The sequence below is a fragment of the Aulonocara sp. 'chitande type north' Nkhata Bay genome, linkage group LG16, assembly GCF_057382095.1.
Source record: "Aulonocara sp. 'chitande type north' Nkhata Bay isolate Kocher_YH1m ecotype deep benthic linkage group LG16, A_spYH_male_GT1.1, whole genome shotgun sequence".
NCBI lineage: Eukaryota > Metazoa > Chordata > Actinopteri > Cichliformes > Cichlidae > Aulonocara > Aulonocara sp. 'chitande type north' Nkhata Bay.
Window position 1 is genome coordinate 28,942,579 of NC_141359.1, and position 27,771 is coordinate 28,970,349.

The 27,771-nt window shown below is 39.4% G+C and overlaps 1 protein-coding gene across 3 annotated transcripts in view; it reads left to right on the forward strand.

The window, feature by feature from the left end:
- LOC147311773 (polyprenol dehydrogenase) overlaps positions 1-15,639 on the forward strand; it is a 57,738-nt gene extending 42,099 nt beyond the window's left edge. For 2 of the 3 annotated variants that reach the window (XM_086266239.1, XM_086266237.1), the window contains exons 4-7: positions 3,917-4,018; positions 5,570-5,777; positions 6,643-6,850; positions 9,899-15,639. In XM_086266239.1, coding sequence (XP_086122365.1) covers positions 3,917-4,018; positions 5,570-5,777; positions 6,643-6,850; positions 9,899-10,078 — 698 coding nt within the window. In that variant the 3' untranslated portion in view covers positions 10,079-15,639. The remainder of the gene's footprint in view (positions 1-3,916; positions 4,019-5,569; positions 5,778-6,642; positions 6,851-9,898) is intronic. The other variant, XM_086266238.1, reaches the window with a different exon arrangement.
- The last annotated feature ends 12,132 nt before the right edge of the window (positions 15,640-27,771 follow it).

The window sequence follows — 27,771 nt, forward strand, 5'->3', positions numbered from 1 at the left end:
GTCATGAACTTTAACATTTAAAAACTAACTGAGGCCTTTATAGTCGGTCCACTCACTGAAAGATTGTTTTGACAGAGCTGAATACTTCAGACCAGCAAACTGCCAAAACTCAGCTTATGGTCAGTTGATCAGTTAATCAAGTATGGAAGTAGTAAGGGTAACCTTAGTTTTTCACATGATTACATAGAGTCCTGTGAAAACTTCCCCCCCCCCCCCCACAGCTGTAGTTTACTTCAACAAAGAAGTCATGTTTGCTCTCTGCACAAGTACAGGTCGATAGTGAAACGGCACAGGGAGACATCCCTGAAGGGCAAAGAGAGTGAATTTAAACCAGGTAAGGTGTTTGCTTTTTATAGGCAGAATCACAAACCTTGGTAATCGCTCTTCATGGAGGACTTTCATGGTTATTTTCATGACTTTTTGCTCAGAAACAAACTTATGTCATCTTTTCTTGATTTATTTATTATCTTTGTCATCTACTATTCAGGAGTAATACAAAATTAACCACTTTATTATCTCACTAAAACCACTTTACTTAGTTTGGATCCTCCACATTTGACAAGTTGCAGCTCATTTAAGATAAACAGTGAATGAGTCAGTGAGTAGATCCGGTACAACGCCTCCAAAGGTTTTTCATCGCGTCGTGTTTCAAGACATAAAATACAATCACAGTGTTGAGCGATTGAGTCAAGGAGCCTGAGTGTTATAGAAAATCCTGGGGTGCAGGCCCACGCATGATCAATGGCATTTCACTCCCAGTGGGCTTTCTAAATACGACTGGGTTTTCTGAAAGGGCTCAGTCTCGAGAGGCCCCATTCAAGATGACAAGAGAGGACTGACGGGCATGGCACACACACAGACATACACGCACACACAATTCTCCTGCAACACGTGCACCTGTTTTCAGGTGCACATAAGCACACACTCTTACTAAGTCAAATTTGTGCTCGCGGTCACTCTGCTGCACACACCGGGTTTGTTCTTATTATTTTCTCTTCGTTTCTTTCTTTTTTTTCTCTCAGACACACACAGTCAGCAGGAGGTGAGTAGCGTGGCTTGGAGATAAGACTGCTATCAGACCTTCATCAGGAACAGCTGCACTCTCATCTGTCTCAGCAGCCCTTTTCTTTATCAGTTCCATCAACTCGTCCTCCCTGTGTTCTCTCTGTCCTCCTCCTGTCTTTGTCCATTATATTTGAGACGTTAGAGGCTTACTTGAGTTCTAAAGGAAACAATATATTATTTTATAGATATTTGAAAGGCACAAGGCTTTACTTTGAATTGAGGGATATAATTTGACAGTGCTATTAAAAAATGCAAGGCCAAACCATGTGAATAATCCCGAGGCTTCGTGCAGCTTCAGTCTTGCTTGTCAGAATGTGTAAGCTTCTACTTTCAAATTCTCACTGTAATCATAGGCTTATATATCTTATATATCTCAAGATATAATAAAAACACAATCTGTCCTTAGCTAGTCTTAAAATTAGATCAATACAACCTCAAATGAAGTATAAAAGACGGCCTGTTACACCATGTCATGATTTATTTATTATCTAACCCCGATTCTGTTTCCATCCAAATTAAGAAGGTAAGTAGCAGCCAGGCGCTTCTAATCAGATGCACTTAATTAATTGATGAGCAGAAAATGTGATCACCTCAATGAAAGAAGATGTTTTACTATTTTGCTCATCTGCTGTCTGCTATGGTGGGAGCTTAAAAACTTTATAAATGCCTGCAAACCTCAATGACATAAAACAGCGTTGTAAAGTCCAGAAAACAGTGACCTTAAGTTATTGCTGCTAAAGATGTTCTGCAGGCTTTTGAATCAGGGGGTTAACTTAGTTTTTCCACACACTGCTTCTGCATTTTGGCTTAGTTTGTTCAAATGAATGACACACAGTAGTATGCCATGTGTTAAGGTTAGGTATTTGCCTAAAATAAAGACCTGCTAAGGACGACATATTTCCTGATAATTTTGCATTTTTAAAATTTACATTTACATTATTAAATATTAATGACACAAAGATAAAAAAGAGACATGATGGATTCCACTGGCAACAAAAAATGCAAAACAATTTCAGCCATGTAGAGTTATGAGTCTGCAGATTGCACAGAGTAAGAAAAACAATAATGTGATGGGAGCACTAGTGTATATTACTTTGCTATTAGAGTAGTGTATTCGTTTTTGTGTATATTTTGGGTGTCACATTTCTGTGATCAACTCATTTCTCTGTTGCTTTAAGCCAGTAAACCGAAAATAGGATTTCTGTTTTAGCATTTAATAGAACAGGATTGTTTACTTTTCAAGAATATTTCCCATCCTGAAGTGCTGAGAAATGCACACAGAGGATGTTAGAGGGTTAAAGAACAATTTAAAACATTTCTTGCTGGAATGAGATTTCAATTTGCTGCTGAAGATTAGAAGTGAGTCAGCAGTCGTGTCTGCAGTGGGAAGGTCATTCTACAAATGTAGAGTCTGTAAAAAAGAAGAAAGTTTATTTATTTTTTTTGTTTTTGCACCATTAAATGAAGCAGAAGCACCACAAAAACTGGGAAAGACAACATAAAACTGTTCCCGATAAACAAGAGAAGTGACCACTAGGGGTCATTTCTATATTACCCACCATTAAAAAGGTATTACTATACAGAGATTTTGCACTATTTAATACATTGCATGACAGTCATATATGCCTCATTATGATATCTGTTCAAGTGCAGAATAAAAAGCAGTAGAACTTTTAATCAGGGCAGTTAAATGGCTTGTTTAGCCTGAAGAGCTTCTTGAATGCATATTTGATGAACATTTTCATGGTACTGTGCAGATCAAAATAGCTCATTTGGCATTTTGATGTTGATGGTGGTGGAAAATGTTGTCTAATATATTTCAAATTCTCCTGCATAGTGCTCACTTGGGTTGAGACCTGTGGGCTTTCAAAGCCATATCATACATTTGACATTTTTTTCGTAATCAACACGTTCAATGACCTTTAATACCCCGTGGAATATATTGTCATCCTGGGAAAAAATGATCCTTCTCCCATCAGAATAGAAGGCTTCAGCATGGGAGAAAGGTGATCAGTCAGAACAGATTTGTATTGATTTCCCTCTAAAGGACAAGTGGACCTAAACTGTGCAAGCAAAATACCCCTCACAGCATAGCAGAGCCACAAGATGCTCTCATTGGAGGGGCTCTTGTTCCTTTAATTTGTCACCAGTCTGTTACTATTTTACAATAAACCCTGCCGCACCTTGGGTATCTCAGTGGTTTAGTTAAGGTGTGATGTCACAGGTTTGTTACCTGGCTGGCCATTTAATAAGGGATGCTGAGGTAACTTTGTGTTTGGAGCCACAGAGCTTTGACCGTGGAAAAAGTAGGTCTCGTTGATCAACCCCCAAACAGAATGACATATCCCTTTTTGATGAACAGATTTGAGAATTTTATTATTATTTTATTACTTAAAATTTTATATATTCCAGGAAAGCTCGGTTTGTCAAGCTTTTTTAAATCAGTGTTTCTGTGAGCGTGCAGACACTTGAGCTTACTAAAGCCAGCAGTCCCCCTTCATGTTTTGATGAGAGAAGCTGATCTCTTACCTGTGTCTTATCACATATTAGATCTGATATAACAATGTGCTGAGCTTTGATGGAGTTCTGGTGGGAGTATTAGGTTTGTTAATGTGATAGAGCAATGGAAGTGCTGTTAGTGTTGCAGTGTAGGAATCCACCAAGCCCGCTGGAGAAGATGATTAATACACTCTTTGATGTCTTACCGGCAAAGTGTCGTGGAGGATTAATCCATTTATAATGGCTCTGATGCGTGTGTGTGTGTGTGTGTGTGTGTGTGTGTGTGTGTGTGTGTGTGTGTGTGTGTGTGTGTGTGTGTGTGTGTGTGTGTGTGTGTGTGTGTCCATTGCAGTGGAGTTTAAGAAACTGGACTTGGCTTCATTGCAGTCTGTACGTCAGTTCGCCCAGAGCTTCAGAGAACGGGACCTGCCGCTAAATATTTTGGTCAATAATGGTGAGTCTTTGTGTTCTGTCCTTGTGTTATATGAGCGTGCAGCCGGACTCTGCACAAAGTTTATCAAATATTTATTGAGAGAAGTAGAAAGCCTCTGCGCAGCTGTGTAATTTCAATGCAGTCGCCTGGCTGAATTTAAAGGGAGTTTGAGAATTAAACACAGATCCAGTCACACTGTGAAATGTTCTGCACGCGTCCTTGGATACTGTATACAGTGGGGCAAAAAAGTATTTAGTCAGCCACCGATTGTGCAAGTTCCCCCACTTAAAATGATGACAGAGGTCAGTAATTTGCACCAGAGGTACACTTCAACTGTGAGAGACAGAATGTGAAAAAAAAATCCATGAATTCACATGGTAGGATTTGTAAAGAATTTATTTGTAAATCAGGGTGGAAAATAAGTATTTGGTCAATAACAAAAATACAACTCAGTACTTTGTAACATAACCTTTGTTGGCAATAACAGAGGTCAAACGTTTACTATAGGTCTTTACCAGGTTTGCACACACAGTAGCTGGTATTTTGGCCCATTCCTCCATGCAGATCTTCTCGAGAGCAGTGATGTTTTGGGGCTGTCGCCGAGCAACACGGACTTTCAACTCCCGCCACAGATTTTCTATGGGGTTGAGGTCTGGAGACTGGCTAGGCCACTCCAGGACTTTCAAATGCTTCTTACGGAGCCACTCCTTTGTTGCCCGGGCGGTGTGTTTTGGATCATTGTCATGTTGGAAGACCCAGCCTCGTTTCATCTTCAAAGTTCTCACTGATGGAAGGAGGTTTTGGCTCAAAATCTCACGATACATGGCCCCATTCATTCTGTCCTTAACACGGATCAGTCGTCCTGTCCCCTTGGCAGAAAAACAGCCCCATAGCATGATGTTTCCACCCCCATGCTTCACAGTAGGTATGGTGTTCTTGGGATGCAACTCCTCCAAACACGACGAGTTGAGTTTATACCAAAAAGTTCTACTTTGGTTTCATCTGACCACATGACATTCTCCCAATCCTCTGCTGTATCATCCATGTGCTCTCTGGCAAACTTCAGACGGGCCTGGACATGCACTGGCTTCAGCAGCGGAACACGTCTGGCACTGCGGGATTTGATTCCCTGCCGTTGTAGTGTGTTACTGATGGTGACCTTTGTTACTTTGGTCCCCGCTCTCTGCAGGTCATTCACCAGGTCCCCCCGTGTGGTTCTGGGATCTTTGCTCACTGTTCTCATGATCATTTTGACCCCACGGGATGAGATCTTGAGTGGAGCCCCAGATCGAGGGAGATTATCAGTGGTCTTGTATGTCTTCCATTTTCTGATGATTGCTCCCACAGTTGATTTTTTTCACACCAAGCTGCTTGCCTATTGTTGCCTATCAGAAATTACTGACTGATGTATGGGTTTCACTTTAACCTTTGCGTTTTTTGTGTTTTATCTCTATTACTTTTTTATGTAAAATGTTAAATTAGTCTTGTAGCATTTGAATTAAATTCACATTTGAAATACTAAAATGCATTTTTTTGTGTATCAAATATTTGTGTGTGGATGTGTGTGTCAAGCGGGTGTTATGCTGGTTCCTGAGGGGCGTACGGAGGATGGATTTGAGCAGCACTTCAGTGTGAACTACCTGGGACACTTCCTTTTGACCTGGCTACTCCTGGATACACTGAAGGATTCTGGGAAATCGGGTCATGTCTCTCGTGTGGTCAACGTCTCATCCTCAGCTCACTGCATCGGACAGATCAGACTAAATGACCTGAATAGCCGGTAGGTACACACAAACACAAATGTCCAAAGACATGCATCTGATGCACACAATACCTGAAGTTAATAACAAATAATAAACTAATAAATAGTTAAAATGATATATAGACTTTAAAAATGCTTGCTTCAGATGCAAACTGAGTCATTTCATGTAATTGCTATTGTCACAGTGGTCATTAATTTTTCACTTTAGTGTTTGGTGGTTATCAGCCATTTACTATTGAGCCACAAACATATTTAATGATGTGTGACATTCACATTAAGCGCTTTATTAAAAAAGATAAAGTCAACCCTTCGATATTCTTTAAGAAGAGCGGTTCACATCCTTGTGTATTGTGCTCACCTGCCTTCTTTATGCTGAGATCAGTATTACACATCTCAGTTTGGCACAAGTGGACAACTGTTGGTTCCAGTTGACTCAGTATCGCTCCAGCTCTCAACACTGCTGTCAAGATGTATTAACAGCCTGAATATCGTCATCATGTCGTTACATAGATATATTGGTGTTTAATATCCAAGGTCTTAAACTCAAATGCTGATTTAACTCAGTACAGACTTCTTTTAGTCCAAAAGCCTAGCATAACATTTATAATACCCTTGTTAAGTTTCGGGGACATTATAAATATATTATGTTATTTAAATAATAATTTTAAGCTTCTATCATACTACACACATTATATAGTTGAGGACAGAATTATTAATATTTTATTAATTAATTCCTTTTTTTTTTTTTTTGAGGAATTTAGTTTGTTAGCAAAGTGAATTAATATAATTTAATCAGATTTTTGGAAAAGCTGTGTTAAAAGTTTCTTACTTTTTCATAGGGAGGATAATAATTGACATTCTTTCTTGCTCTCTCTGTATTCAGCCAATCTTACTCCTCACATGCTGCTTACTGTCAGAGCAAGCTGGCCCAGGTGTTATTCAGTTTCCACCTCCACCAAGAGATGCAGAGTGGAGGTTTCCAAGTGAGTTCGTGTGCCGTGGATCCCGGCATGGTGGATACCGCACTCTACCGCCACCTCTGGACACCCCTCCATCTGGCACAAAGTGTCATCGCTCGCCTGCTCTTCAGGGTAAAACACGGCTCTGCATTTTCTGTTGTGTCCCAACTGTAATATTCACCTTGTAGAGAAGTAGCGCACAATGTACGGTTCAGATCAAATATAGTTGACATGTGCTTAAAGTAAATGCATTTTATACTGTTCACACTGTATCACAGAATGATCGCAGTAATTGAGCTTCAAATTATTTTATTGTTAGAAGAATAGCTTGTAACAACAACATAGCAACCCTGGATAATTTAAGTGTTTCCTCAACTCTTGAGTTGCAGTTTATTCTGCGTTGTGAGGTTTTGGAACTGGAAATCTCTAAAAGTTAAAACTGTTAGATGTGAACCTACAAACTTGACTGTGGGCACTCTACAGATTGTATTATGAGATGAAACAGACACACACACACACACACACAGTCCATCCACCCTGCTGAAAATGGAAGTGCTACTAAAACTCCAGCCCCTTCACTTTGTGTTACATTTTAAAGCCTTCTTTGCATAACTTAAAGCACTGACCCCAGGCTGCTGTTAATGTCCCTGAGATTTAATGGAAGAAGATGTGTGTGCATGTTTGAGCCCCAAGCCACAGTTGTCACATTTGCCTGTGAGCACAACCTTTGGAATAGTTTTGCCCCACATACAGTATGCAAACTTATTATCATGTGAAATAGTCCATGTAATTATTAACTAACACACACACATTTATTTTGCCTTTTACAACACCTTTTTATTTTAAACTCGGGGATTAAAGTTGGATTTTGCCCTAAGATTGGGTGTAATGGTGCCACATCGGGAAAATACGTAGAAGCAGGTTGTTAAATGAAGAGCACAGAGTGATTCTGACTTTAATCTCAGAATTCTGATTTTCTTTTCAGAATTCTGGTAGATAGACTATTAACGAATACTTGGCATATTCACAAAAAATTCTGTTGTATATTTAAGAATGAAGATAGAGTTTGCAAATACTGACTTTTGAGTTCATTAGAATTGTGCAAAGTCTGTTTTTGCATTTTATACTGTATTTCCATCTTTCAGTAAATTGCTGTTCCTATTTCCCACTTCCCATATTGAAAGTCAATGAACCTAGTACAATTTCTGAGAGTGCGGCACAATCAATATCCAGAGGAAGTAATAATAGCAACAAAAATGCAGCATCCATGAGAGTAAAGCAGTGAAGTGGTGAACAACAAAGCAATAGATGAGCTAATATGAGATGGTTCAGGTTCCTTTATTGATGCCCTTAGGTAGATTTCTTTTGCAGTTAAAAGAGCAGGCAACCCATCAACCAGACATCAAACACAGACACTGGCTACATATACAGAGGGAAAGAGAGCATTCTCCAGGCTTCAATAAAACCACAGCTTCAAACCCCCAAACTAATAAATACTATAAAAAGGCCAAAAAAATTTAATAAATTAATGAATACATTCAAATTAAGTGCACAATTTGCAATAGCTTTTCAGCTTTTTCCCTCTGGAAAAGATGAAAATCCCGCAGGGGATGGGAATCATCATTTAAGAGCTGGCCATCCTCTGCAACTGCCTGGTATACATCAACTCTAGGCTAAGCTGCAATTTACCAATCAGCTGCCCTGACCAGTTTACAGTTTGACTCAGTTTGTTCCTGTCCTTCAAAGACAGGTCACCATGACACCAAGGAAAAAGATAAAACTGACTCAATAAAAGATTTAAAAAAAATATTGTCATAATGGTCTTATCAATATGAAAGGAGGACCTTGATGACCCTTTTTCAAGATTCGAGGTTCAAGAAGTTTATTGTCATGTACACTGCAAAACACAATTGGTTACACAGAGTAATGAAATTCTTACTTTGCAGGTTCCCTTCACACAACTAAAAAGACTAAAAACCAACTTAAAAGAAAGTAATAATAAGTAAGTAAAATAGTGCTTGTAGATGTGGTGTAATCAGAATTTAAAGTGCAAGTAGTTGCAACACTGTCACAGTGATAATATATACAGAATATGCAATATTACAGTGTATATGTAAAGATACGTACAAAAATTGCAAATTTACAGGTTAATATAAATGTACATATATATAAGTGTTTTGGACACTGCTTCACAGTTTGTGTGAAAATTCAAGCTTGAATCAATAATAGTCCCCAGATATTTGCAGGGACACATTCCTTGGTTTGACCCTTAATGTTTGTGGAATCAGATATGCTGGAATTTTTCCTGAAATCCGCAATTATTTTCTGGGTTTTCAATATGTTGAGCTGGAGATAACAATTTTTACACCACCTGAAAAAGGGCTCAATAGCATGTTTATGGCTGGTTTTCCTTTCCGTGTATGTAAAAGACTGACAATGACCGTGTCATCTGCATACTTTAAAATGGCCCTACCATCAAGCATCCAACTGCCGTGGAAACCGTTGCCCCTCCCCAATCACAGAAAGAGTTGGGTGTTTTGTTGTTGCTGTTGTCTTTCTGTACTAAAACTCCTACGTGGATGGAGAGACTTTTTAACTACAGACAGCAAAATGAATTATGAAGAACACGTTTTGCTTGCCAATACCCCCCCCCCCCCTCCTTTTTTGTACTTAAAAATTCAGCCCTTCAAGTACAATGATAATTCACTTAGAAGAACAATTAAAATTGATGTTTGAAATTATTGCACAGTAGTACAGCATACACACATCACAGACAGCACTCACGTACTGTTATACACGAGTATGCAAGTGTGCTGTTAAAGCTTTCAGGTTGTGATCCTCTCTCTGCTCAGAAACCTGCTGCTGGTCTCACTGCTGACACTGAGATCATTGTTAAAATGCATCAACACCAGCGCTCTCAAGCATACGCTCATCCATGAAAACACACACACACACACACACACATGCTCTTACCCTGAGCCTTCCTTTCAGTGATGCTAACACACAGTGACATTAGCCCTACTCTTTCATCCGTGTCCACACACACACTTAGGCACATTTTTTTGTCTACGTGAAGATAGGTTGTTGTTGATCTTGTCTTCCATTCCAGTTCTTTTCTTTATATATTTTATATGCAGGAGCTCTTTAAATTTTTAATTGTGTTTATGTGTTTGTCCCTAGACTCCTGAAGAGGGCGCTACCACTGTGCTCTCTGCTGCTCTGTCACCTGCTCTGGAGGGAGATTGTGGAGGAGGTTACTGGGCCAATGGGTGCAGGGAGATGACAACACCGCTGACCTTTGATCCCCAGCTGCAAGTGAGCCTATGGGAAATCAGCCTCCAGTTGCTGAACCTCCACTAGCATGAGACAAGGATGACCAACAGGACTAAACCCATTTGACAACATCAGATAAAAAAGACCCTATATTCAGGGCGGCCAGCCATTCTCTCCTCCCTTTTTCATACTTCACATCAGGGCGTTGCTAGCAATTTGTTACAAGTGTCATAATCCAGTGCTGGACTGTGATTGGTTGTTTAGAGAGCAAAGATCTCTTTCTTTTAGCGTTTTTTTTTTAGTTTTATTTTTTATTTTCTTTTTTCCAGACCTGCCAAAGAAGGGCTACAGGGGATGGAAGATGCTTTTTTTTTGCTTTTCACTGTGAGCAAGCAAACATATTTGCACACACACACAACCACACTCTAGGGTTGTAGCTATATGTCATTTTGCTGTCATGGATAGCAGAGAGTTGCTGTTGGCGCCATCTAGTCAGATATCAGTTAATGGCACCCACCAATGATATGATGAGTTTGATTCCCTGATCGCGTATCAGAGAATCAGTCATCTGCTATGATACAAACCTTACTTTGATTTTTCAATTAGTCCGGCCCACAATAACTAAATTCCTCTTGGAAGCTTTTTCACATCAACAAAAAATTCCAGTAAAATAATCCAAAAGCTTAATTTTGGCAACAAAATAACATATTGGTCAAACCCTAGCATACGCGCACATACGGTACACACACATTTACACACTACGACAATGATCTGATCTGATCCTGCCTTGCTGTGGCAAGGGAATGTGATGTCATCAGTTTGCGTTGACACATCACTGCGATTTCTCAGATCGTATTGCCATCCGGCCTCTTTTACTGGGAGCACTTTGTTTTTATTGGTTACTATTGAATCATGTTAACTGCTGGTTGTAGTTGCATGAGTAGATGTTTTTACAGACGTGAATTTAGCTGAAAAGCTAAGAATCCATCATCGTCTCCTCTTTCCTCTCTCCGGCGCGCAGTAACCCAATAAAAGATGTTCCTTTTGACTGCTAGGGGGATTTGGGAAGAGTTTTAAAAAAGGGAGATATTTCAGATAACAGTAAGCCTAAATTTGGAATGATTCCCCTTCGACCCAAGAGTGATGAAACGTTTGGTTGAGTTGCTGTGAATTTTTATGCTGTTATTTCTAAAGCGGAATTTCCAGCTGTTTCTGGTTGTCTGCTCAAAAAAAATGAGAAAAAAAAAGGTTTGGGAACCGACCTCAAATTCATTTTGTCACCGTTTTCCTTTGTGATCTGTGCTAATCGCTTTTTTCTGTGTCTGTGATACGTGTGCATGTATTATGCACACAAGCTAAGAATTAACTCATGTATAGACCCAATTCATGCTGATGGATAGCACAACAATGGCTAACCCCGGAGGAACTGCAACGAGAAGGAATGCGAGAGAGGGGAAAGCACATTTTTTCAGCATTCAAACTGTGATTGGTTCCTCATTGCTGCTGCTACTGCCTCTTCCTCATTTGGCGCCGCTCCCAGTGCATTGTGGGATTGAGATTTCCCAGTAGTGAGAATCAAACTCCATCTGCTGAGCTGACACACACACACAGACACTCACTCAGAAACATTGGAAGCAGTACATCCAGGCATAGGCTTATCCAAACAAGCGCACAGCAAATAAACACGTCTGTCTGTGATGCAGGAACATGCTCACACACTCTTACACACATACAAAGACACACTTAATGCCATCTCCACTGTGATTAACATGTTTTAGCTGTGGGGATGAAAAGTGTTATCTCAAATTAATTAAGTTTTGGCTAAAATCCTTAACCACAAGTCATCGCTGTAGTGTATGTGTACGTTGTTGCTTTGAATAAAGCCAGTTCGCATCCAGCATTCATTATGATCTGCCGCATGTGAAGCGATAGTATCACTGTGGTAGCTAATTCAGCCAGTGGCACAGTGTCAGACATGAAGAATAGGAACAAAGTGTAATGGAAGAAAATGCATAAAGGAAAAAGGCATCAGCTTTAAGGCACTCATTGCTTAAATGGTTAAATTTAATGTGATTCTCACTGTTTTGTCAAGCAGTTTAAGTATTTGTCTCAATTCAGAGACGAAAAAATCATCCTTCAGAGAATTTGTAGGACAGACTGACCCGCTGCCGCCACCGCTAAATCAGACGACAGTCTAAATTTACAAGGGGAAAAAATAAAGGCGTATTTGCCCCATCCTTGTCATCTTATAAAGTCATTTTTGGTTTATGTTATTCATAAGTGTGTTGGGCTTTTTGGTTCATGTGATATATCTACCAATGATGTGTCAACCCAAATATCTGCCTAATATCTTATGAATATTTGAATATATGAGTTGACAAAGATTGCAAAAATGCGCAGGAACCTGCACTTTGAAGGGAGGCATTATGCTAAAAAACCCTCTTTAAGATTCCCAGGACTTTGCGAGGATTCACAATCTCGTGGCAGTCGGCCCTATGAGCATCACAAATACTGACGGTATAATACTGAAGCCGTTACATTTGGAATTTATTAGTTTTGACTGATACATTTGGCTGAGATGAGGAAGCCATCTGTATTCATCTGGCTTCCAGGTATTCAGTATCTATTATTATCCGGTGCCAAGTCAAATACGCTGAATTGTGGGAGAAAAATTTTGAGGGGATGAAAAAATGACAGAAAAAATAAAAGGAACGCCTCCCGGTCGTAGTTATTATAACTATCAGGGTGTGACACGGACTCTGATATGATGTGAAGGCACCATAACTCCAAGACAACTCATCAAAGTTTACATCCCATAAGAGAGGCTTATTCTGATTAGAAATTAAAATATAATTTTAAAGCAAACATCAAAGGTTTTTTTTTCTAGATTAGCAATTGTGTGTGAGCTGACTCTAAATACCAGCAATATTGCTCAGTCTTTTGAGTGTTGTATTGTTTTTCAGGCTGCTTGAAAACAGTTTATTGCCTCAGTGCTTCCTTTGTTTGACTGTGTGGTTGCCCTTGGCCACTGTAAGGTACTGATTAAATAACAAACAGCCAAACCTAGTGCATATCTATACATCTATATATCTCTCTACATATAGATATATAAATATAAAATGCACATGCTTCCGTTCACACAAATAAAAACACCAGCCTATCCACTCAGTGGCGCTTATTGAAAGAATTCAAGGCTACAATATGACATACATCCTGTCAAAGAGCTACCGTGTTTTTCTCAGCTGCTACAGTAGATGTATTTTAGCTGGAAAGGGCGAGTGGGGGAATGTCACAGACTCTCCCTTCTATCTGAGCACAAGGTTTTCCAAAGACGAAAGGAGGAAACGCGCACGGATCTGTCTCAGTGTGCTTATCGTGTCGACGTGCAGAAGTGACTGCTAAATTATCACTGATTTACCCGGTTATATACGGTATTTAGCGTCCTCCTGAAGCATTCTACACAGACACGACAACACGGTGAACTTTCTGAACTCGATTTGCAAATATAGAAAAAGAACAACAGCTCCAGTAACTGTCTGTGATATTATCTGTGTGTTATTTACTCGTATATGATCGTTTCAAAGCGTTGGAGGAGACCAGTGAAGACATTTGTAGATTAAAAATAGCCATTCCTCTGAACAACCTGGGATCACATTTATATTAAATGTTCCAGTCCCAAGTTCTGCAAAATCTTAAATGTGTATATTTGCACTGGTGTGAAAAAGTGTTTTTTCCCTTGCTGATTTCCAATGTTTTTGTATGTTTGTCACACTTAAATGTTTTAGATAATCAAACAAATTTAAATATTAGACAAAGTTAACACAAGTAAACACAAAATGCAGTTTCCTAATGAAATTGTTTTATTATTAAAGGGAAAAAATTCCAAACCTACATGGCCCTGTGTGAAAAAGTGATTGCCCCCTAAACATAATAACCCTTAGCAGCAGCAATCTACAGTCAAACGTTTGCGATAACTGGTAATGAGTATTTTACGCTGTGGAGGAATTTTGATGAATCTTTGCAGAACATTTGTTGTTCAAGCACAAACTGCTTTTTTAAGGTCAGGCCGCAGCATCTCAATCGGATTCAGTCAGGGCTTTGACTGGGCCACAATGAAGTTTTCATTTTGTCTTTCTTAAGCTATTCAGAGGTGGAGCTGGTGTGTTTTGGATCATTGTCCTGCTGCAGAACCCAAGTTTATGTTCCTTTTCCTCAGGAGTGGTTTTCGTCTTGGAACTCTATGCAGACCCAGTCTCTTTCTTATGGTGGAGTCATGACCACTGACTTTAACTGAGGCAAGTGAGGTCTGCAGTTCTTTGGTTCTTGTTCCGGGTTCTTTTGTGACCTCCTGGATGGGGTAACTGTGGTAGGCTGGCCACTCCTGGGAAATCCACCCCAGTTCCAGGTTTTCTCCAGATGTGGATAATGGCTCTCACCATTTGTCAGACAGGTTCTATCTAAGGGATTTCTTGATTCACCAGGTCTGGCAGTAAATAAGCCTTAGTCTAGCAGTGAAACTACACTCAACTTTGTAAAACGTGGTTAATTACAGCTAAATCGTGATTTAACAAGGTGGGGCAATCACTTTTTCACACAGGACCATGTAGGTTTGGATTTTTTCCCCCTTAATAATATTAATAATAAACACCTTCATTTAGAAACTACATTTTGTGTTTACTTGTATCATCTTGGGGGGGCAGGGATAGCTCAGTAGGTAGATTGGTGGCCCCATGATCGGAAGATTGAGGATTCGAATCCACTGAACGGCTATCCTGAGCAAGGTACTGTCCCTACACGCTGCTTCCTGAGCGCCCAATGCCTGCCCACTGCTTCACTGAGTGAACGGGTTAAATGCAGAGAGGAATTTCCCCATGGAGATCAATAAAGTATACATTATTATTATTATTATCTTGGTCTAATATTTCATTTTGTTTGATGATCTGAAACATTTAAGTGTGATGAACATACCAAAAAATCAGAAAGCAGGCACTCCACTGTATATTCAGTGATATAAAGATGTAAACGGGGGGTAAAACCAGATGAACTGAGTCCTTACTCTGGTACTATTCCAGTTAAAAGAAGCCACATTCTAGTGTCGTTTAACCTTTATTGCATACACCCCTAAACTGTTTTCTCCTTTGTTGTGAGAGCGACCTTTCAATTGAGCCCCTGGAGGCTGCAAATCGAAGACATTTCCCACCTCAAATCCATTGTAAACATTCAGTGCACCTGGGCCCCCTGAGTTTTTATTGAAATGTGTGGAATGTTTTATTTTTATCATTATTTCGTTGTTGTTGATCTTATTGCTTTTGCTGTGCCTAAAAAAGAAATCTCCCTCACCGATGTGTTAACTGTGAATTTTTTCATGTAGAAATGAACTCGTAGAACTTGTGATACCGTCTTGTCCTGTGCATTGATACGATTTCTCTCTCTCTGGAGTGATTGGAGTGGAGGTGAAGAATGTTTGTGTATGAATGACTGTGCGTGCGTGCGTGCGTGCGTGTCTCTAGATAAGGGTGTTGATGTCTATGATCTTTTTTTTTCTTCTTTTTTTTTGGGGTTTTTTTGGTCAATTATTGTGACATTCCAGAAGCAGCCGTCACCTTTTCTATTATCCAAAGCCTCTCAATAAACATATCATTGTGCCATTTGCTCTCCATCCTTCTTCCCAGCGTGTGAGTGAGAAACCGTCAGTCTGATGTTGCTCGACATGAGACAGCGAGCCTCGAGCACTGTCTGAACTTTTGAGACATTCTCAGATCCATCAGTGAAACGTACACACACACACACACGGTCATTTTTCCATTACAATAGAGGACCTTACATTCACTTAAATTGTTTTTCTTCAGTCTTACAGTGCCTGCCTGATCTTAACTTTAATCTCACATTTACCCTAAAATTGAATGATTTTTAGAGCCTCACAGTATAAATAGGTTTTTTGCAACCACAGTGAAAACAATGCAAGTTCTCACGTTTATTTCTTCCTGTTACCTACTAGTAAGCAGTAGTAATGCAATGACTCTTATATAGCATTCATTTGGCACATTACTATCCAAAGCGACCTAAAGTTACAGTCTTTGTGATTTCAGAGTGGCTTTCTGCTTCATGCCTTGTGCCCTCTATTCTAAACTATGGTAAAAATTCAGATGAAGAGCAACATGTGATTTTACACATTATTTACAGTATTTAACAGCAAAGCCAAAAATCAGATGCAGTGTCTGGAAATTAAGTACAGCCTATGATTCAGTAGACACAGAACCACTTTAAGCTGCACTTTATCAGTCTCTTACAATACCGTTGAGGCATTTTCGCCCACTCTTCTTTACAATGTTGTTTCAACTCGTAGAGGTCTGCAAGCATTTTCTTCAGGGTCACCACAGCATTTCATTGGGGTCGAGGTCTGGACTTTGGACTATTGCAACACTGGGAGCTCCTCCTTCCTTCCAGTCTTTTTCTAATTTTACTGCCATGAAGTTTAACATTTAACATCCAATCTGAGGCCGGTACAGTCTGAGATGTAGCTCTTGGGCTTTTTATTCTCTTTTTTTCTTTTCCTTTTTTTGTAGTTTCTCTGAGCATTTCATGGTCAGAGTTTAGAGTGAATTTGCTGAAATGTCCACTCCTGGCAAGATAGGCAGCTGTCTTGAATGCCTTCCACTTGTGAATAATCTTTCACACAGGAGGATGATGGATTTCAAATTGTTTAGAAATGGCTTCATAACCTTTCCCAGATTGGACAGCAACAATTGACCACTGCTGAAGTCTTCCCCTCTACGGCATTGTGTGAATGCACACACTATGGATGCAGCAACAGTCTACTTTAGTGTGCAACCTGCTTCTTGCTCAGAACTTTGAAAACAACAATTTATGCCTGTTTGTTGTTGTTGTTGTTGTTGTTGTTGTTGTTTGTTTGTAGGAGAACCTGCATCTGTTATTTTTTAATACACACAGGTTGTTTTCAGATGCTTCTGTGGAGAATTGGCCTCCTTTGAAATTTTTCTAATTAAATTAATGAAAGTACAAACAATGTTACAGAAATATTAACTAGAGACAGCCTCAGTTCACCTTTAGTTTGCCAATAATAAAACAAAGTCAGTGACGTGCTGTTATTCGTCGTGGTAAAAAACTGAGGGGTTCAAAGAGAATATATACTTCAGTGCACACAGCAGACTGGAGACCTTCAGACAACATAAACCTCTTCTGAAGTTTTTCTGTGAAGAACTGCAATTTAGGCTTTCACCATCACGCCACTTCATAGCTGAATGCTCTGGTTATGATAAACTTATACCTTTTAATATGAACCCTGCAAAAACTATTTCAAATTAATTAGTTAATTAATAACTTTTTTGAGGAAATCAAACGCACCCACAAAACCATGAGGAAAAGTCAAGAATCCCTCTTACCACTGATCCTGCCTAAATATATTCATATATTGTAAACCCAGTAAAAGTGTGACATCTGTCTGCGTGCGCATGTGACAATAGACTTTCAATTAGAGGAGGCACTGAAGAGCAGGTGTTTTCTTGCCTTAAAGAAAAGTAAGAAGAATCAAAGGTAAATCAAACCCCCAGCACGTTTGACGGCGCATCTGAATGGCAGGAGAGGAGAGTTACATCATGTAGATGTCTATTTCTTAGAATTACTATCTGACACAGCTCTCTGTACTACCAGCACACATATAGCATGTCTGCGCTTAATTGAGTGCTGTCTGAGTTCACTCGAGCAGAAAACGGAAAGAAAGAGTAACCTAAAATGGCAAAATGGCCATCCTCATTTATGTCAAGGTAATTGGCGCTCATACTGGAGAGATTATGGTTTCTAACAATGAGTATAATCCACAGCATCATAAACACGCTTAATAGCTTCATATTGAACCACTGAGTGTCAGCGCTCCCAGCATAAAAGTCCTTATGGAATAACTAATGAGCTCATTGCATGCAAATGCTTAACTTAGTAAGTGTCTAATAAGTATTCATTTATGTGATTACCTCCAAATAACTGAGAAGACACTATTGCTCATATTCAGGTCGGAACAGGTTGGCACACTTTGTTTGTGCAGACGCCTCAGATTCCTCAAATATCTCTGGGAGCACAGTCATAGGTTTTGCTCTGAGTCCACAAAACACGTGTAGGCTGGCCTGGTGAACTCCCATGCCTCCTCAGTCATCTGGGAGACTGTGAAAACCTTGCCCACTGTTCCATGGCCAAGATGGAGCCTGCATATTTCTCCTGTATCTGAAGTCCAACTCTCAGCCAGAGCCTCCTTTTCAACAACCTTTCCTGTAAGGCCAAAAAGTGCGATGCTTGTGTTATAATTCGCGCCCACTCTGATCTCCTTATTGAAAAGAGAACACATTTTTACTTGAGGTGTTAGTATTGGTAAAAAGTATTGGTTAGCCAAGTCAATCAGACTTTTTTTGCACACTCAAGGAGCTGCTGTCTGTTAGCCATTAGAGGGGGAAAAAATGCAAGTTCAAAGCACTGCAATATAAGCTTCATTTTTCTTATATACACAAAATATTCTGGCAGTCCACCCCATAGCTGTCAATATATTCAGTTCTAAACCTACATTGCCCTTCACAGAAACATTCCAGTAGCATGGCTAAAAAAAAATCACTACAACCCAAGGACACTAAACATAAACCTGCTGGAACTGGTGATAAAAAAGAATAAAAGCTTACTGTTGTGAGTAAAGAGTAGGCTACTTTATTTCAGGAAATAAAATGTGAATTTGTTTCTGAAAGGTACAGAATCACCATATTATCTTCATGCAATACAGAGTTTTTTGTTATGACCCACTGCCTCTGAAACAGATTAGCTTTGAATGTGTTGCCATGCCTTGACAGATGCATTTGAGGGAAAGACGACATATTCACTCTTTTCCGCATTTATTTTTTAAAGATGCAACCCACCGAGCCTCTAATCACAAGTGCATCCCAAACCTGTTCACAAGTTTTGCTCAAAATCTTTTGAAGGACTTTTTCTTCCATCTCTGAGGTCAGCGTGCTGAACAGATGTGTCCAACAGATGTCCGTCTGTCGATGGACTCATAAATTTTCTTTCTGACTTGAAGGGAAAAGAGAATGACATTTCTTTGGATAACACACAAAGTATTGAATGAATCTAAAACCAAAATGTTTATTGAGTCAGGAGTCAAGATGAAGTATTTATCATTTATTCATAACTTTAACATTTTTCCCTTTTTCAATTAGACAGCGAAAACAAATGAAATCTGCAGATAAAGGGAACCTGTTAGTTACAGATGTCTAATTTGCCTCTAAAATGTTCCAAAACAATGAAGAATTCATTACCCGACAGTGTGGGGCAAAACACTATCTGCAGTCTCACCTATTAGCAGTATCTAAGTGTAAGATTACGACAGTCATTAATCTTCCAGGCAGCAGTGGCTTATGGGAAGGGCCTGACAACCTGGGGCTAAGTGATACATGGACCTTGTCAAGACTCCTGATGGAGGGATGAATGAGAAGACAAAGACTTACACATGCCCACTACACCTGACCAATACGGTCTGTGATAGGTGATAATTGGTATGTCAGCCCTAACAGTACCCTGACTATTTAGGAGCACATGATAGTATTTACAATGTAAACTAAAGAAACACCACTTCATGCAGTGATGCATCCTCTAATAACCATCTTTTCTGTGCACCAGTTTGTGGTTTCTTTTTCAGAGTTACATTAAAACTGCATTTATCACCTTACTGTACAGCAGGGCTCCCTTTGCTCAGTTTTTCATAGTGTGAAGCTGCTTTGTTTCCACGTATCTCGTTTAATCTATTTTTAATTACAAACCATCCTGGACTCACTAATTGTGCAGTCAGACTGACTTAGTTTGGACTCTGGTGTGTGACTGCCCCCTGGTATGAGGCCAGTAGAGATCATTACAATACTTCAAAGAAAACCTAGTTTTTACATCAGTGATATTTCAGTGTAAAATGATTTCCTACCATGCGTACATTTGATCTTCATCTCAGATTGTATGACATATTTGGGCCTAGATAAAATGTTACATTAGTTGCACTTTAACTAGAAAGTAATGACATAAATATATGTATTAAGGTGCCATTCTGAATTCTGCATCTGCGTGTTGTAGCTTCAGTTCTTGTATCTGATTCTTATGACAATATACTCCCAGCAAATAAATGTCTATTGTATATTTTTAAAAGAGAAAATATGAATTCATGCCTGCTGAAAACAAAAGAATCTTTAAACTTATATGAGTTTAAATGTGCGTTCAAGAAAAAGTAATCCCTTATTTTGAATGACATTTTATAACACTTCGGCAAGCTATGTATGACAGTCATGGAGCTGTGCCGCTGTCATGTATGGCAATGATTGGTGGTGATTTTAATATATGGTATTTTATTCTCTCCATATCTACTGTCATTTCCTCTTGTGTAAACTGCTCATTTAGCTACAGTTCTCGCTTCCTGTTTTATTTTGGTACTTTCTTAGTTTCGCGTCCTCTTCCTGTTTCATTGTCCTTGATTATTTTCACCTGCATCTTGTTACACTGCTGTGTCCTATTCCTGATTACCCTTATATGTGTAAATAGTGATGTCTTCTCTACAGTCTTGGCTTCAGTGTCAGCTGTGTCATACATACATAACAGTCTATGTGCGCTTTGTGAGCTATAGCAACTATACCTGCCTAATCTATGTTTCCAGCACTTTCTCAAATGTAAATGTCCTCTTTTCTTTTTGTTTAGTTCCTGCTCAATACTAATTTAAATCTTGCTGCTTTTCAAGATTATTGTCTTATAGAGCTGAAGCTTTTATTTATATCTAACTGACCCATCATAAAAGTTTTCAGCAGTTAGAGTTCACAGTGTATTTTCTTCAGGAACATTCATGTCACTTCTTTTTTAACACTCAAGTTGTTGTAAAAAAGAAAAGCGAACAGAGGGTGGAACTACAAAGTGAGATTAATGGCTTAAAGTTAGAGATTTTTGTGAAATCTGTGCTTTGAAAATATTGGCTAAATCGCCATGGTAACTTATGCAAAACACACAACCTGGTCAATAACAGGTTATGTTTAGAGTTTTGATTTAAAATCTATGGGAAGAGCCACATTTTCATTCTTTTATTTACAGCCTATTTTAACTGTGATGTTGATTCTGTGCTATAGGTATTTATATATTTATATGAATTTATATGTGCAAACTGTGTATCACATTAACACTTGAATGTGTATGTATTCAGTTGGTGATGCAGAAAATGTACAAATATTTTCATACCTGCCCTTATCTGTAGTTAAGTCTCTTTTACAGCAGCTGCTAGTGCAGCAGCTTTTATTTTTCACTTTGAGCTGCGACAAACTGGTTTCCACAGCTCCGTTATATGCGACTGTAACAAGTTTAAATGTAACCAGTTTCAGAGCTCTAATATGTAGCCATCACATTAGAAATAACAGCAGCTCTGAGACATGAAATGTTTATCGTACTGCTCTATGTGCTAAATCCTGACATTAACAATTTTCTGCTGTATTAATCTCTTGCCTGCATATATTTTTATGTTAGTTTGTTGCCATTTTATCATCATCATAATGTGATCATTTCTCTAGTAGGAAGCGCTCATGGATTTGTTCAAAAACCTGCAAAGGTTTTGTTCAACTTTGTAGTGTACCCCTCAGGACAGCACACACTGAGGGTAACTCAACAAATGCTAGAACAAAAGACGCGGGGAGGATGCCGTATATACAGACACAGAAGGCTGATTAGGGATACAGCTGGAGGAATAAGACACAGGTGCTCACAATCTGAACCATCAGGGGAAGACAGACAGGAAGCGAGACCCGAAGCGAGACCCTAGAGAAACCATCTGTCAAAGTAAAACAGGAAACAAGCCTAAAGACATATAACTAAAAAAGGATAAAAAGATCTCCACTAATCATGAATTTAGAGACAAGGGAACACCAGAGGACAAAGGCATAAACATGCGACAGAGTAATGAGCAAAGAGGGATTAAACTTGGGAAAAAACATGGAGCTCAAAATAGAAACTGAAGCTGACAGACAAAAGATTCAAAACCAGACATGAGAACAGAGCAAAAATTAGAGCTCCACAGTATCACCTGAAATCAAACTCTGAGCTCAAAACAGGAATGAAGCACTTCAGACCTTCAAACTGTGCAATAATAAAACTCCAACAGAAACACAGACTCGTATAAAAATCCAAGAAGCTGTGAAGCAACAGTTCATCCTCCAAGGTGAGACTTCTGATGTGTCTTGAAGGCATCTCTCTAAAAGAAAACAAAAAAATCAAAAACAAATAAAGCAGCTCACCTAAAGAAAAAAAAAAGACAACAAACTCGCCTTCAGGCTCACACACTAAACAAGCCCAGTGACCTGAAAAACACCAAAACAAATCTTTCATTCGGTTACGAAAAACTGCTAAGTGGGTACAGTTCTCCCTACAATTTCCCATATTCCATCTATTTTTCCCTCTACCAATAAGCCAACCACTGTGTAAAACCAATTATTCTGCTGGAAAATGGGCATCGCTTACCTTTTTCCCTTTTCCAGATGTGTAAATAAGACTTGAGGTTAAATATTTATTGAGGAGGCTACCGTGATCTTGATTTGGTGGATGATGTTTTGTTGTGTTTTGTTTTTTAATGTGTGTGTCTTTTACTATCTCTGAAAAAACATGTAGAACTTAGACATACTCAGGCACTCAGAGATGTAGTGTAGCAGAGGATGGGATTTGCTGTCTAAAAATGGCCAAAGAGGAGGAGGAGGAGGGGTTGAAGATGAGGAGTAAGTGAGAAAATACGAGGAAATGTAGAGAGCGAAAGAGCGATATTTTTCATTCCGAGCTGACATGGAAAGAAGTGTGAGGAGAAAAAGGCCGGTCGTGAGCAATAATTAGGTCCAAAACGAAAATAAAACAAAAAGAAAAATGTCTGGACACAAAATCAAGCATCGCGGGAGAGGCAGAGAAACAGAAAATAAGCTGTCATTGTCTAAATAAGATTTATATATTTGTAGGACAACAGCAATGAAGCAATAACTCAGATCGTTTATTTAAGCCTGAATAAAAGGGAATGTCCATTTTTCTTGTTGTGTGAGGGCTCTTCAAGTACACACACTCATGCACACAAAGTCTGGCCCGTCTGAAAAGCGGATGGCACAACAATCTCCGGGGCACAATTCTTCACTCCACCCACTCATCTCCACTGAGAGGATGGAAAGAGGAAAAAAAAAGAAGGGGTAAAACTGGAATGTGGGAGGCCAGAGAGGTAAATAAATAAATAAATAAATAAATAAAAGGAGAAAGAGGAAGAGAAATGCCCAGAGAGTAAGCAGAGGCATGCAGGGTAAGAAAACAGCAGGCGAGACAAGGAGAGGAAATGAGGAGAGGAAAGGAGAGGGAGAGGGAGCAGAGGGGAGGACGGGGAGGAGGATGACACAGCGGAGAGAAGAGAAAGAGGAGTGCATGTTTGCGTCACATCTGCAGTGGAGGAGAACTGCCTGACAGTCATCAGACGCCTGCTGAATGACAATCTCCCCTCCTCTCTCAGGTGGCTGGCTTATCCTTCCTTCCATTTTTTCTTTGTTTCTTTTTTGGGAGCAAAACACCTAAAAAAACCCCAAAAACCCCAGAAACACCCCACTTGTCCTACAATGTCCTTGAAATGGGAAGCACTGCGGTGGCTGATGTCACACATGGTAGGCCATATTTCCTAATAACAGCTGTGCTCCTTGAGGTTGTATGCGTAGCCTGAAGTCACGTCATCACAGTTGATAAACTATTAGTGGAATCGGTGCTCGGTGCGAAACGTGAATTGAACACAGTCGAGGTCCACCTGGTGTGATTTGCGGGCATCAGCTGTCTGAGCGAACAGGTTACGGATACATTAAAGGCAGTGTGACTAAATTTGTAAAAACTTGCCTTGTTGTTTGACATAAACTGCAACAGTTGCATGTAGTATTTCCAGTATTTGTACAGTCTAGATTAACACTGGATCTAGGTTGGCCTGTGATGACTTCATCAACAGCAGGAAAAAGAAAGAAAGACCTTGTGTAACCTTTTTCCTTTTACTTTTGTTTAAACTCAAAAGCTGAGAAATGGTTGCAGTGATGTGGCTGAAATGAACCAGAGTTCCCATTTAAGGATGTTACTGTTGCTTTCTTTGTCAGTTACAGGTGAGCAGTCAGTAAGCATCCATGACAGCCCTGAACTTCTATAGGCATTAGATACAGGAGATGTAAGAATTGCGGAAGAGGATTTGGGCCAGTGGGGTCTTTTGGAAAATTTTCTCAGAAGAAAGTCTGAATTTGGAATTTTTTAAATCAGAATCCTGAAAATGCAATTCCTAATGATCACAGCCACCCCTACCAGCACTTTTAATCCTCTTCTGTAATGAACAGTGCAGGTAACTGCCTGAAGGACTGACAACAAATTTGTGGGAGCAATGCATCTTATCTTAGCTCCTGCACCCTATAGACACCACCCTTCACCCTAAACATGAGGCTCGGGGGACAGAATTAGGGGCAGACTGCTGGAACTGCACTTTTTTTTTTTCTTATATTAAACTATCACAGGGATTAAATGTGTAGTTAAACTTCCCTGGGCTAAAATGCAGACTCGATTCTCATGACATGCCTGAAAACAGCTAAAGATGGGAGAATTAGGCAAAGTCCATACTTTACTTTTTGTTTCTAGGCTACATTTAAATGAGAGTTGGCCCATCTTATTTCCAGAGGTGGCATTAATGCATCTGTGTCATCATTTTGAAAGTTGTGAAAAAGAATGACTTAGAGTTTATTTGCAAAAGTAGGACCATTAGCAGTAACAGGTAGAAATCCAACAAGTGTCTGTGAACTAACTCATAAATGAATCATTGCTACAAAGGTTTCACACTATCCTCTGCTGCCATTCACACCGCTCTCTCAGCCATGCAGATCCCACTGAGATCATTAAGGCTACAGCGGGTTGTCTGCTATCTGTATGTTCGTGCTGAAATCACTAGGGGCTTTTTCCAGTCCTGTCGCTTTAACGAGACAGGTAGAACAGCAACTAATTTCATCTACCAGTATCACAGGGGACCGATGAGCCAAACCCCACAGATGGTGCTTCCAAGCAGCCACTTCCTCACGTAGTTACAGTACAGAAAAAGAAGCTTTTCACCATCTGATTGAATGGATTTTACCCTACTTTGCGCCTCAATCCTCTTTAAGTGCATCTTGAGTGTATTTACACTTTTTCCAAGCTCTGGATGAGACTTTTGAGTCTTTCAGACACCAGGTGCTCTAAAAGGTTCTCTCCAGCTTTGCACAGCGCCTAAGAGGCCCACACATGGAGTCGTTAGCTAGTGCTCTGTCCAAGCAGGCACATGGCAGCTTTTCACTGATACAAAGAAAGAGAGGCCTGCTCTCACATTAATAAAACACATCTAGGCATATTATTGCAATTTAAAAGACATAAATGGAGATAAGGAGATGAAAAAATCACAGGTTTTAGGAAATGTGATAGCAGTTGTGGTTGTGCCACCTGTTTTCAATCTTTCACCAAACAGTCTCTTTCACAGTAAAACAACAGCCTTCTGTAGATGAATAGATTCCAGAGAAAAGAGATAAATAAACATGAGCTATCATTAGCCTGCTAAGAAACAGTAGCTAAGTATAACTTACCGGTTTAAATAGAGCTTCGTTTCGAGGAGCTCAACCTAAGCTATATTTGCCTGTTGCAAACAGACCATCTCTTCATTTTGTGTAACCTTTCATCTGTGCAGGCTGTTGTGCAGTGGTGGACAGGACTCAGTATCTGAGAAGTGTTTCTGCGCAGTGTTATTCTTCTGTTTTCCTACCCTGCTAAATGAAATCCTTTAAAACAATTCCTTTCCTGCTTATCTATGATGGATTTTTGACAGAGCAATTTTCTTGTAAGTTATTGCCCGCCAGTTATTTATCGCAACAAAAACACCACTTTTCACTTTATAGCTTATCGCTTTATAAATTGTTTTGTAGTAAAGCACCGTAAGGCCCTGGACTTGAACATGTCACAAAAAACATGATCAAAATTTCAGTTCATTGATCCGTGTGTCCTGGTGCAGAAAATTCAGAAGGAAAAATAAGTACTGTGCTATTAAAACCAAAGTTGTATAAATGTCACCTCTGAGATTTTCACATCCTTGAGATGTCACACCAAAGTTTGTTAGTGTGTGAGTGAAAATGCATGAGAGTGAAGACTTTACGCAGGAGACTTTACTGATTAGACCCCATCCTGAAATTAATTAACAACCTGTGAAGACAACAGATGACTGTTTTCCTCTGTTGGTGCAGCACCTAGCCGCTGATGGTGGTTGGAGGACTTCAGAGACTTCCTTCAAGTTGCCAGTGTAAATATGATGAAAGCTGGTCTGTAGGGTACACCTACACCATATCAATATAGTGAAAAAGTACTTGCCACCTTTCTTTTGCACATTTGTTCCACTTGATGTTTCCGATCATCAAAGAAACAAAGATAATAAAGGTAACTGAAAAACATGATTTTTAAATGATGATTTCATTTATTATCTACATGGCTCTGTGTAAAAAATGATTTTCAAAAGAATTGCAGGCCTCGCTTTGGGTGGCTGTAGCTCTGGAGATAGATCAGGTCAGTGGAAAATCACTATATAAGAACCAGTCCATTTACTATTAACTTGTCTCAGTTAAGGTCACTTTTTCATGATACGACAATAAGAGACTGAACAAAAAGCTCAAGAACAAAACCACTGGTAACCAAAAAGAAGATGGACTCAAAAAAAGCCAAAACAAAATAAAGGTTTTGGAGTGACCTATTCAAAACTCAGACTTAATTTCAATTGATTAGCTTTGGTGTGACCTTAAACAAGCTGTTCGCGCTCAAAACCCCCTCCAGTGGGGCTGAATTAAAACAATTTAGCAAAGAGGAGTGATGTGAAAGCCTCATTGGCAGTTATCACAAATGCTTTATTGTAGTTCTTGCTGCTAAGGGCGGCTCAACCAGTTATTAGGTTTAGAGGGCAATTACTCTTTTGGTTGGTAGCTTTTTTCCTTTAATAAATCATTTGAAAACAGCATTTATCATTTACTCTGGTTATCTTTGTTTTATATTAACATTTGTTTGATCTGAAAACAATTAGGTATCGAAAAATCATCAAATATGCAAAAAAAACTAAGAAATCATGTAGAGGGCTAATATCTTTTTGCAGCACTTTATATTGTAGTTACTGAAACACAGACACTAAAATATACAACTGTAAGTAAATTCTTTCTGAAGTTGTAAAAGACAAAATTTGTCTGATTTCCCCTTCCATCTTATCTCTGTTTGCATCTCTGAGCCACTTTCATCTCAGACTTGGGCAATAAGCAAATATCAATTTTTGTGTCAAACTGATCCAACTTTCATGTTGAGGATCATTTCTGGTGATGAGAAATTACCAGCTACTAGCTATTGGCTACAAGCAAACAGAAGTTTTTAGAGGAAGGGTCCATAATGTACAAAATCCAAGGCGGTACCTCAGGTCGGGAGCAACACGTGGTTATGCATGTTCATCTGTCAAACCAGAGTTCTGCTGTGTTGGAGCAAATTGCTATTATAAAGGAAAACATAAGACCTATAAGCCAATAAGGCACATCAGACCTTGCACAGCAATTTGTGGTTTTGCTTGTGGCCTGCAGTATTATAATTTTCAGCACTGCTTCACTGTACAGTATATCTGGAAATATTCCTAGGCTGTCAAGAAATATAAAACCAACTCCAGCGGTCTCATTAAGAAACTACAAGCATGCACT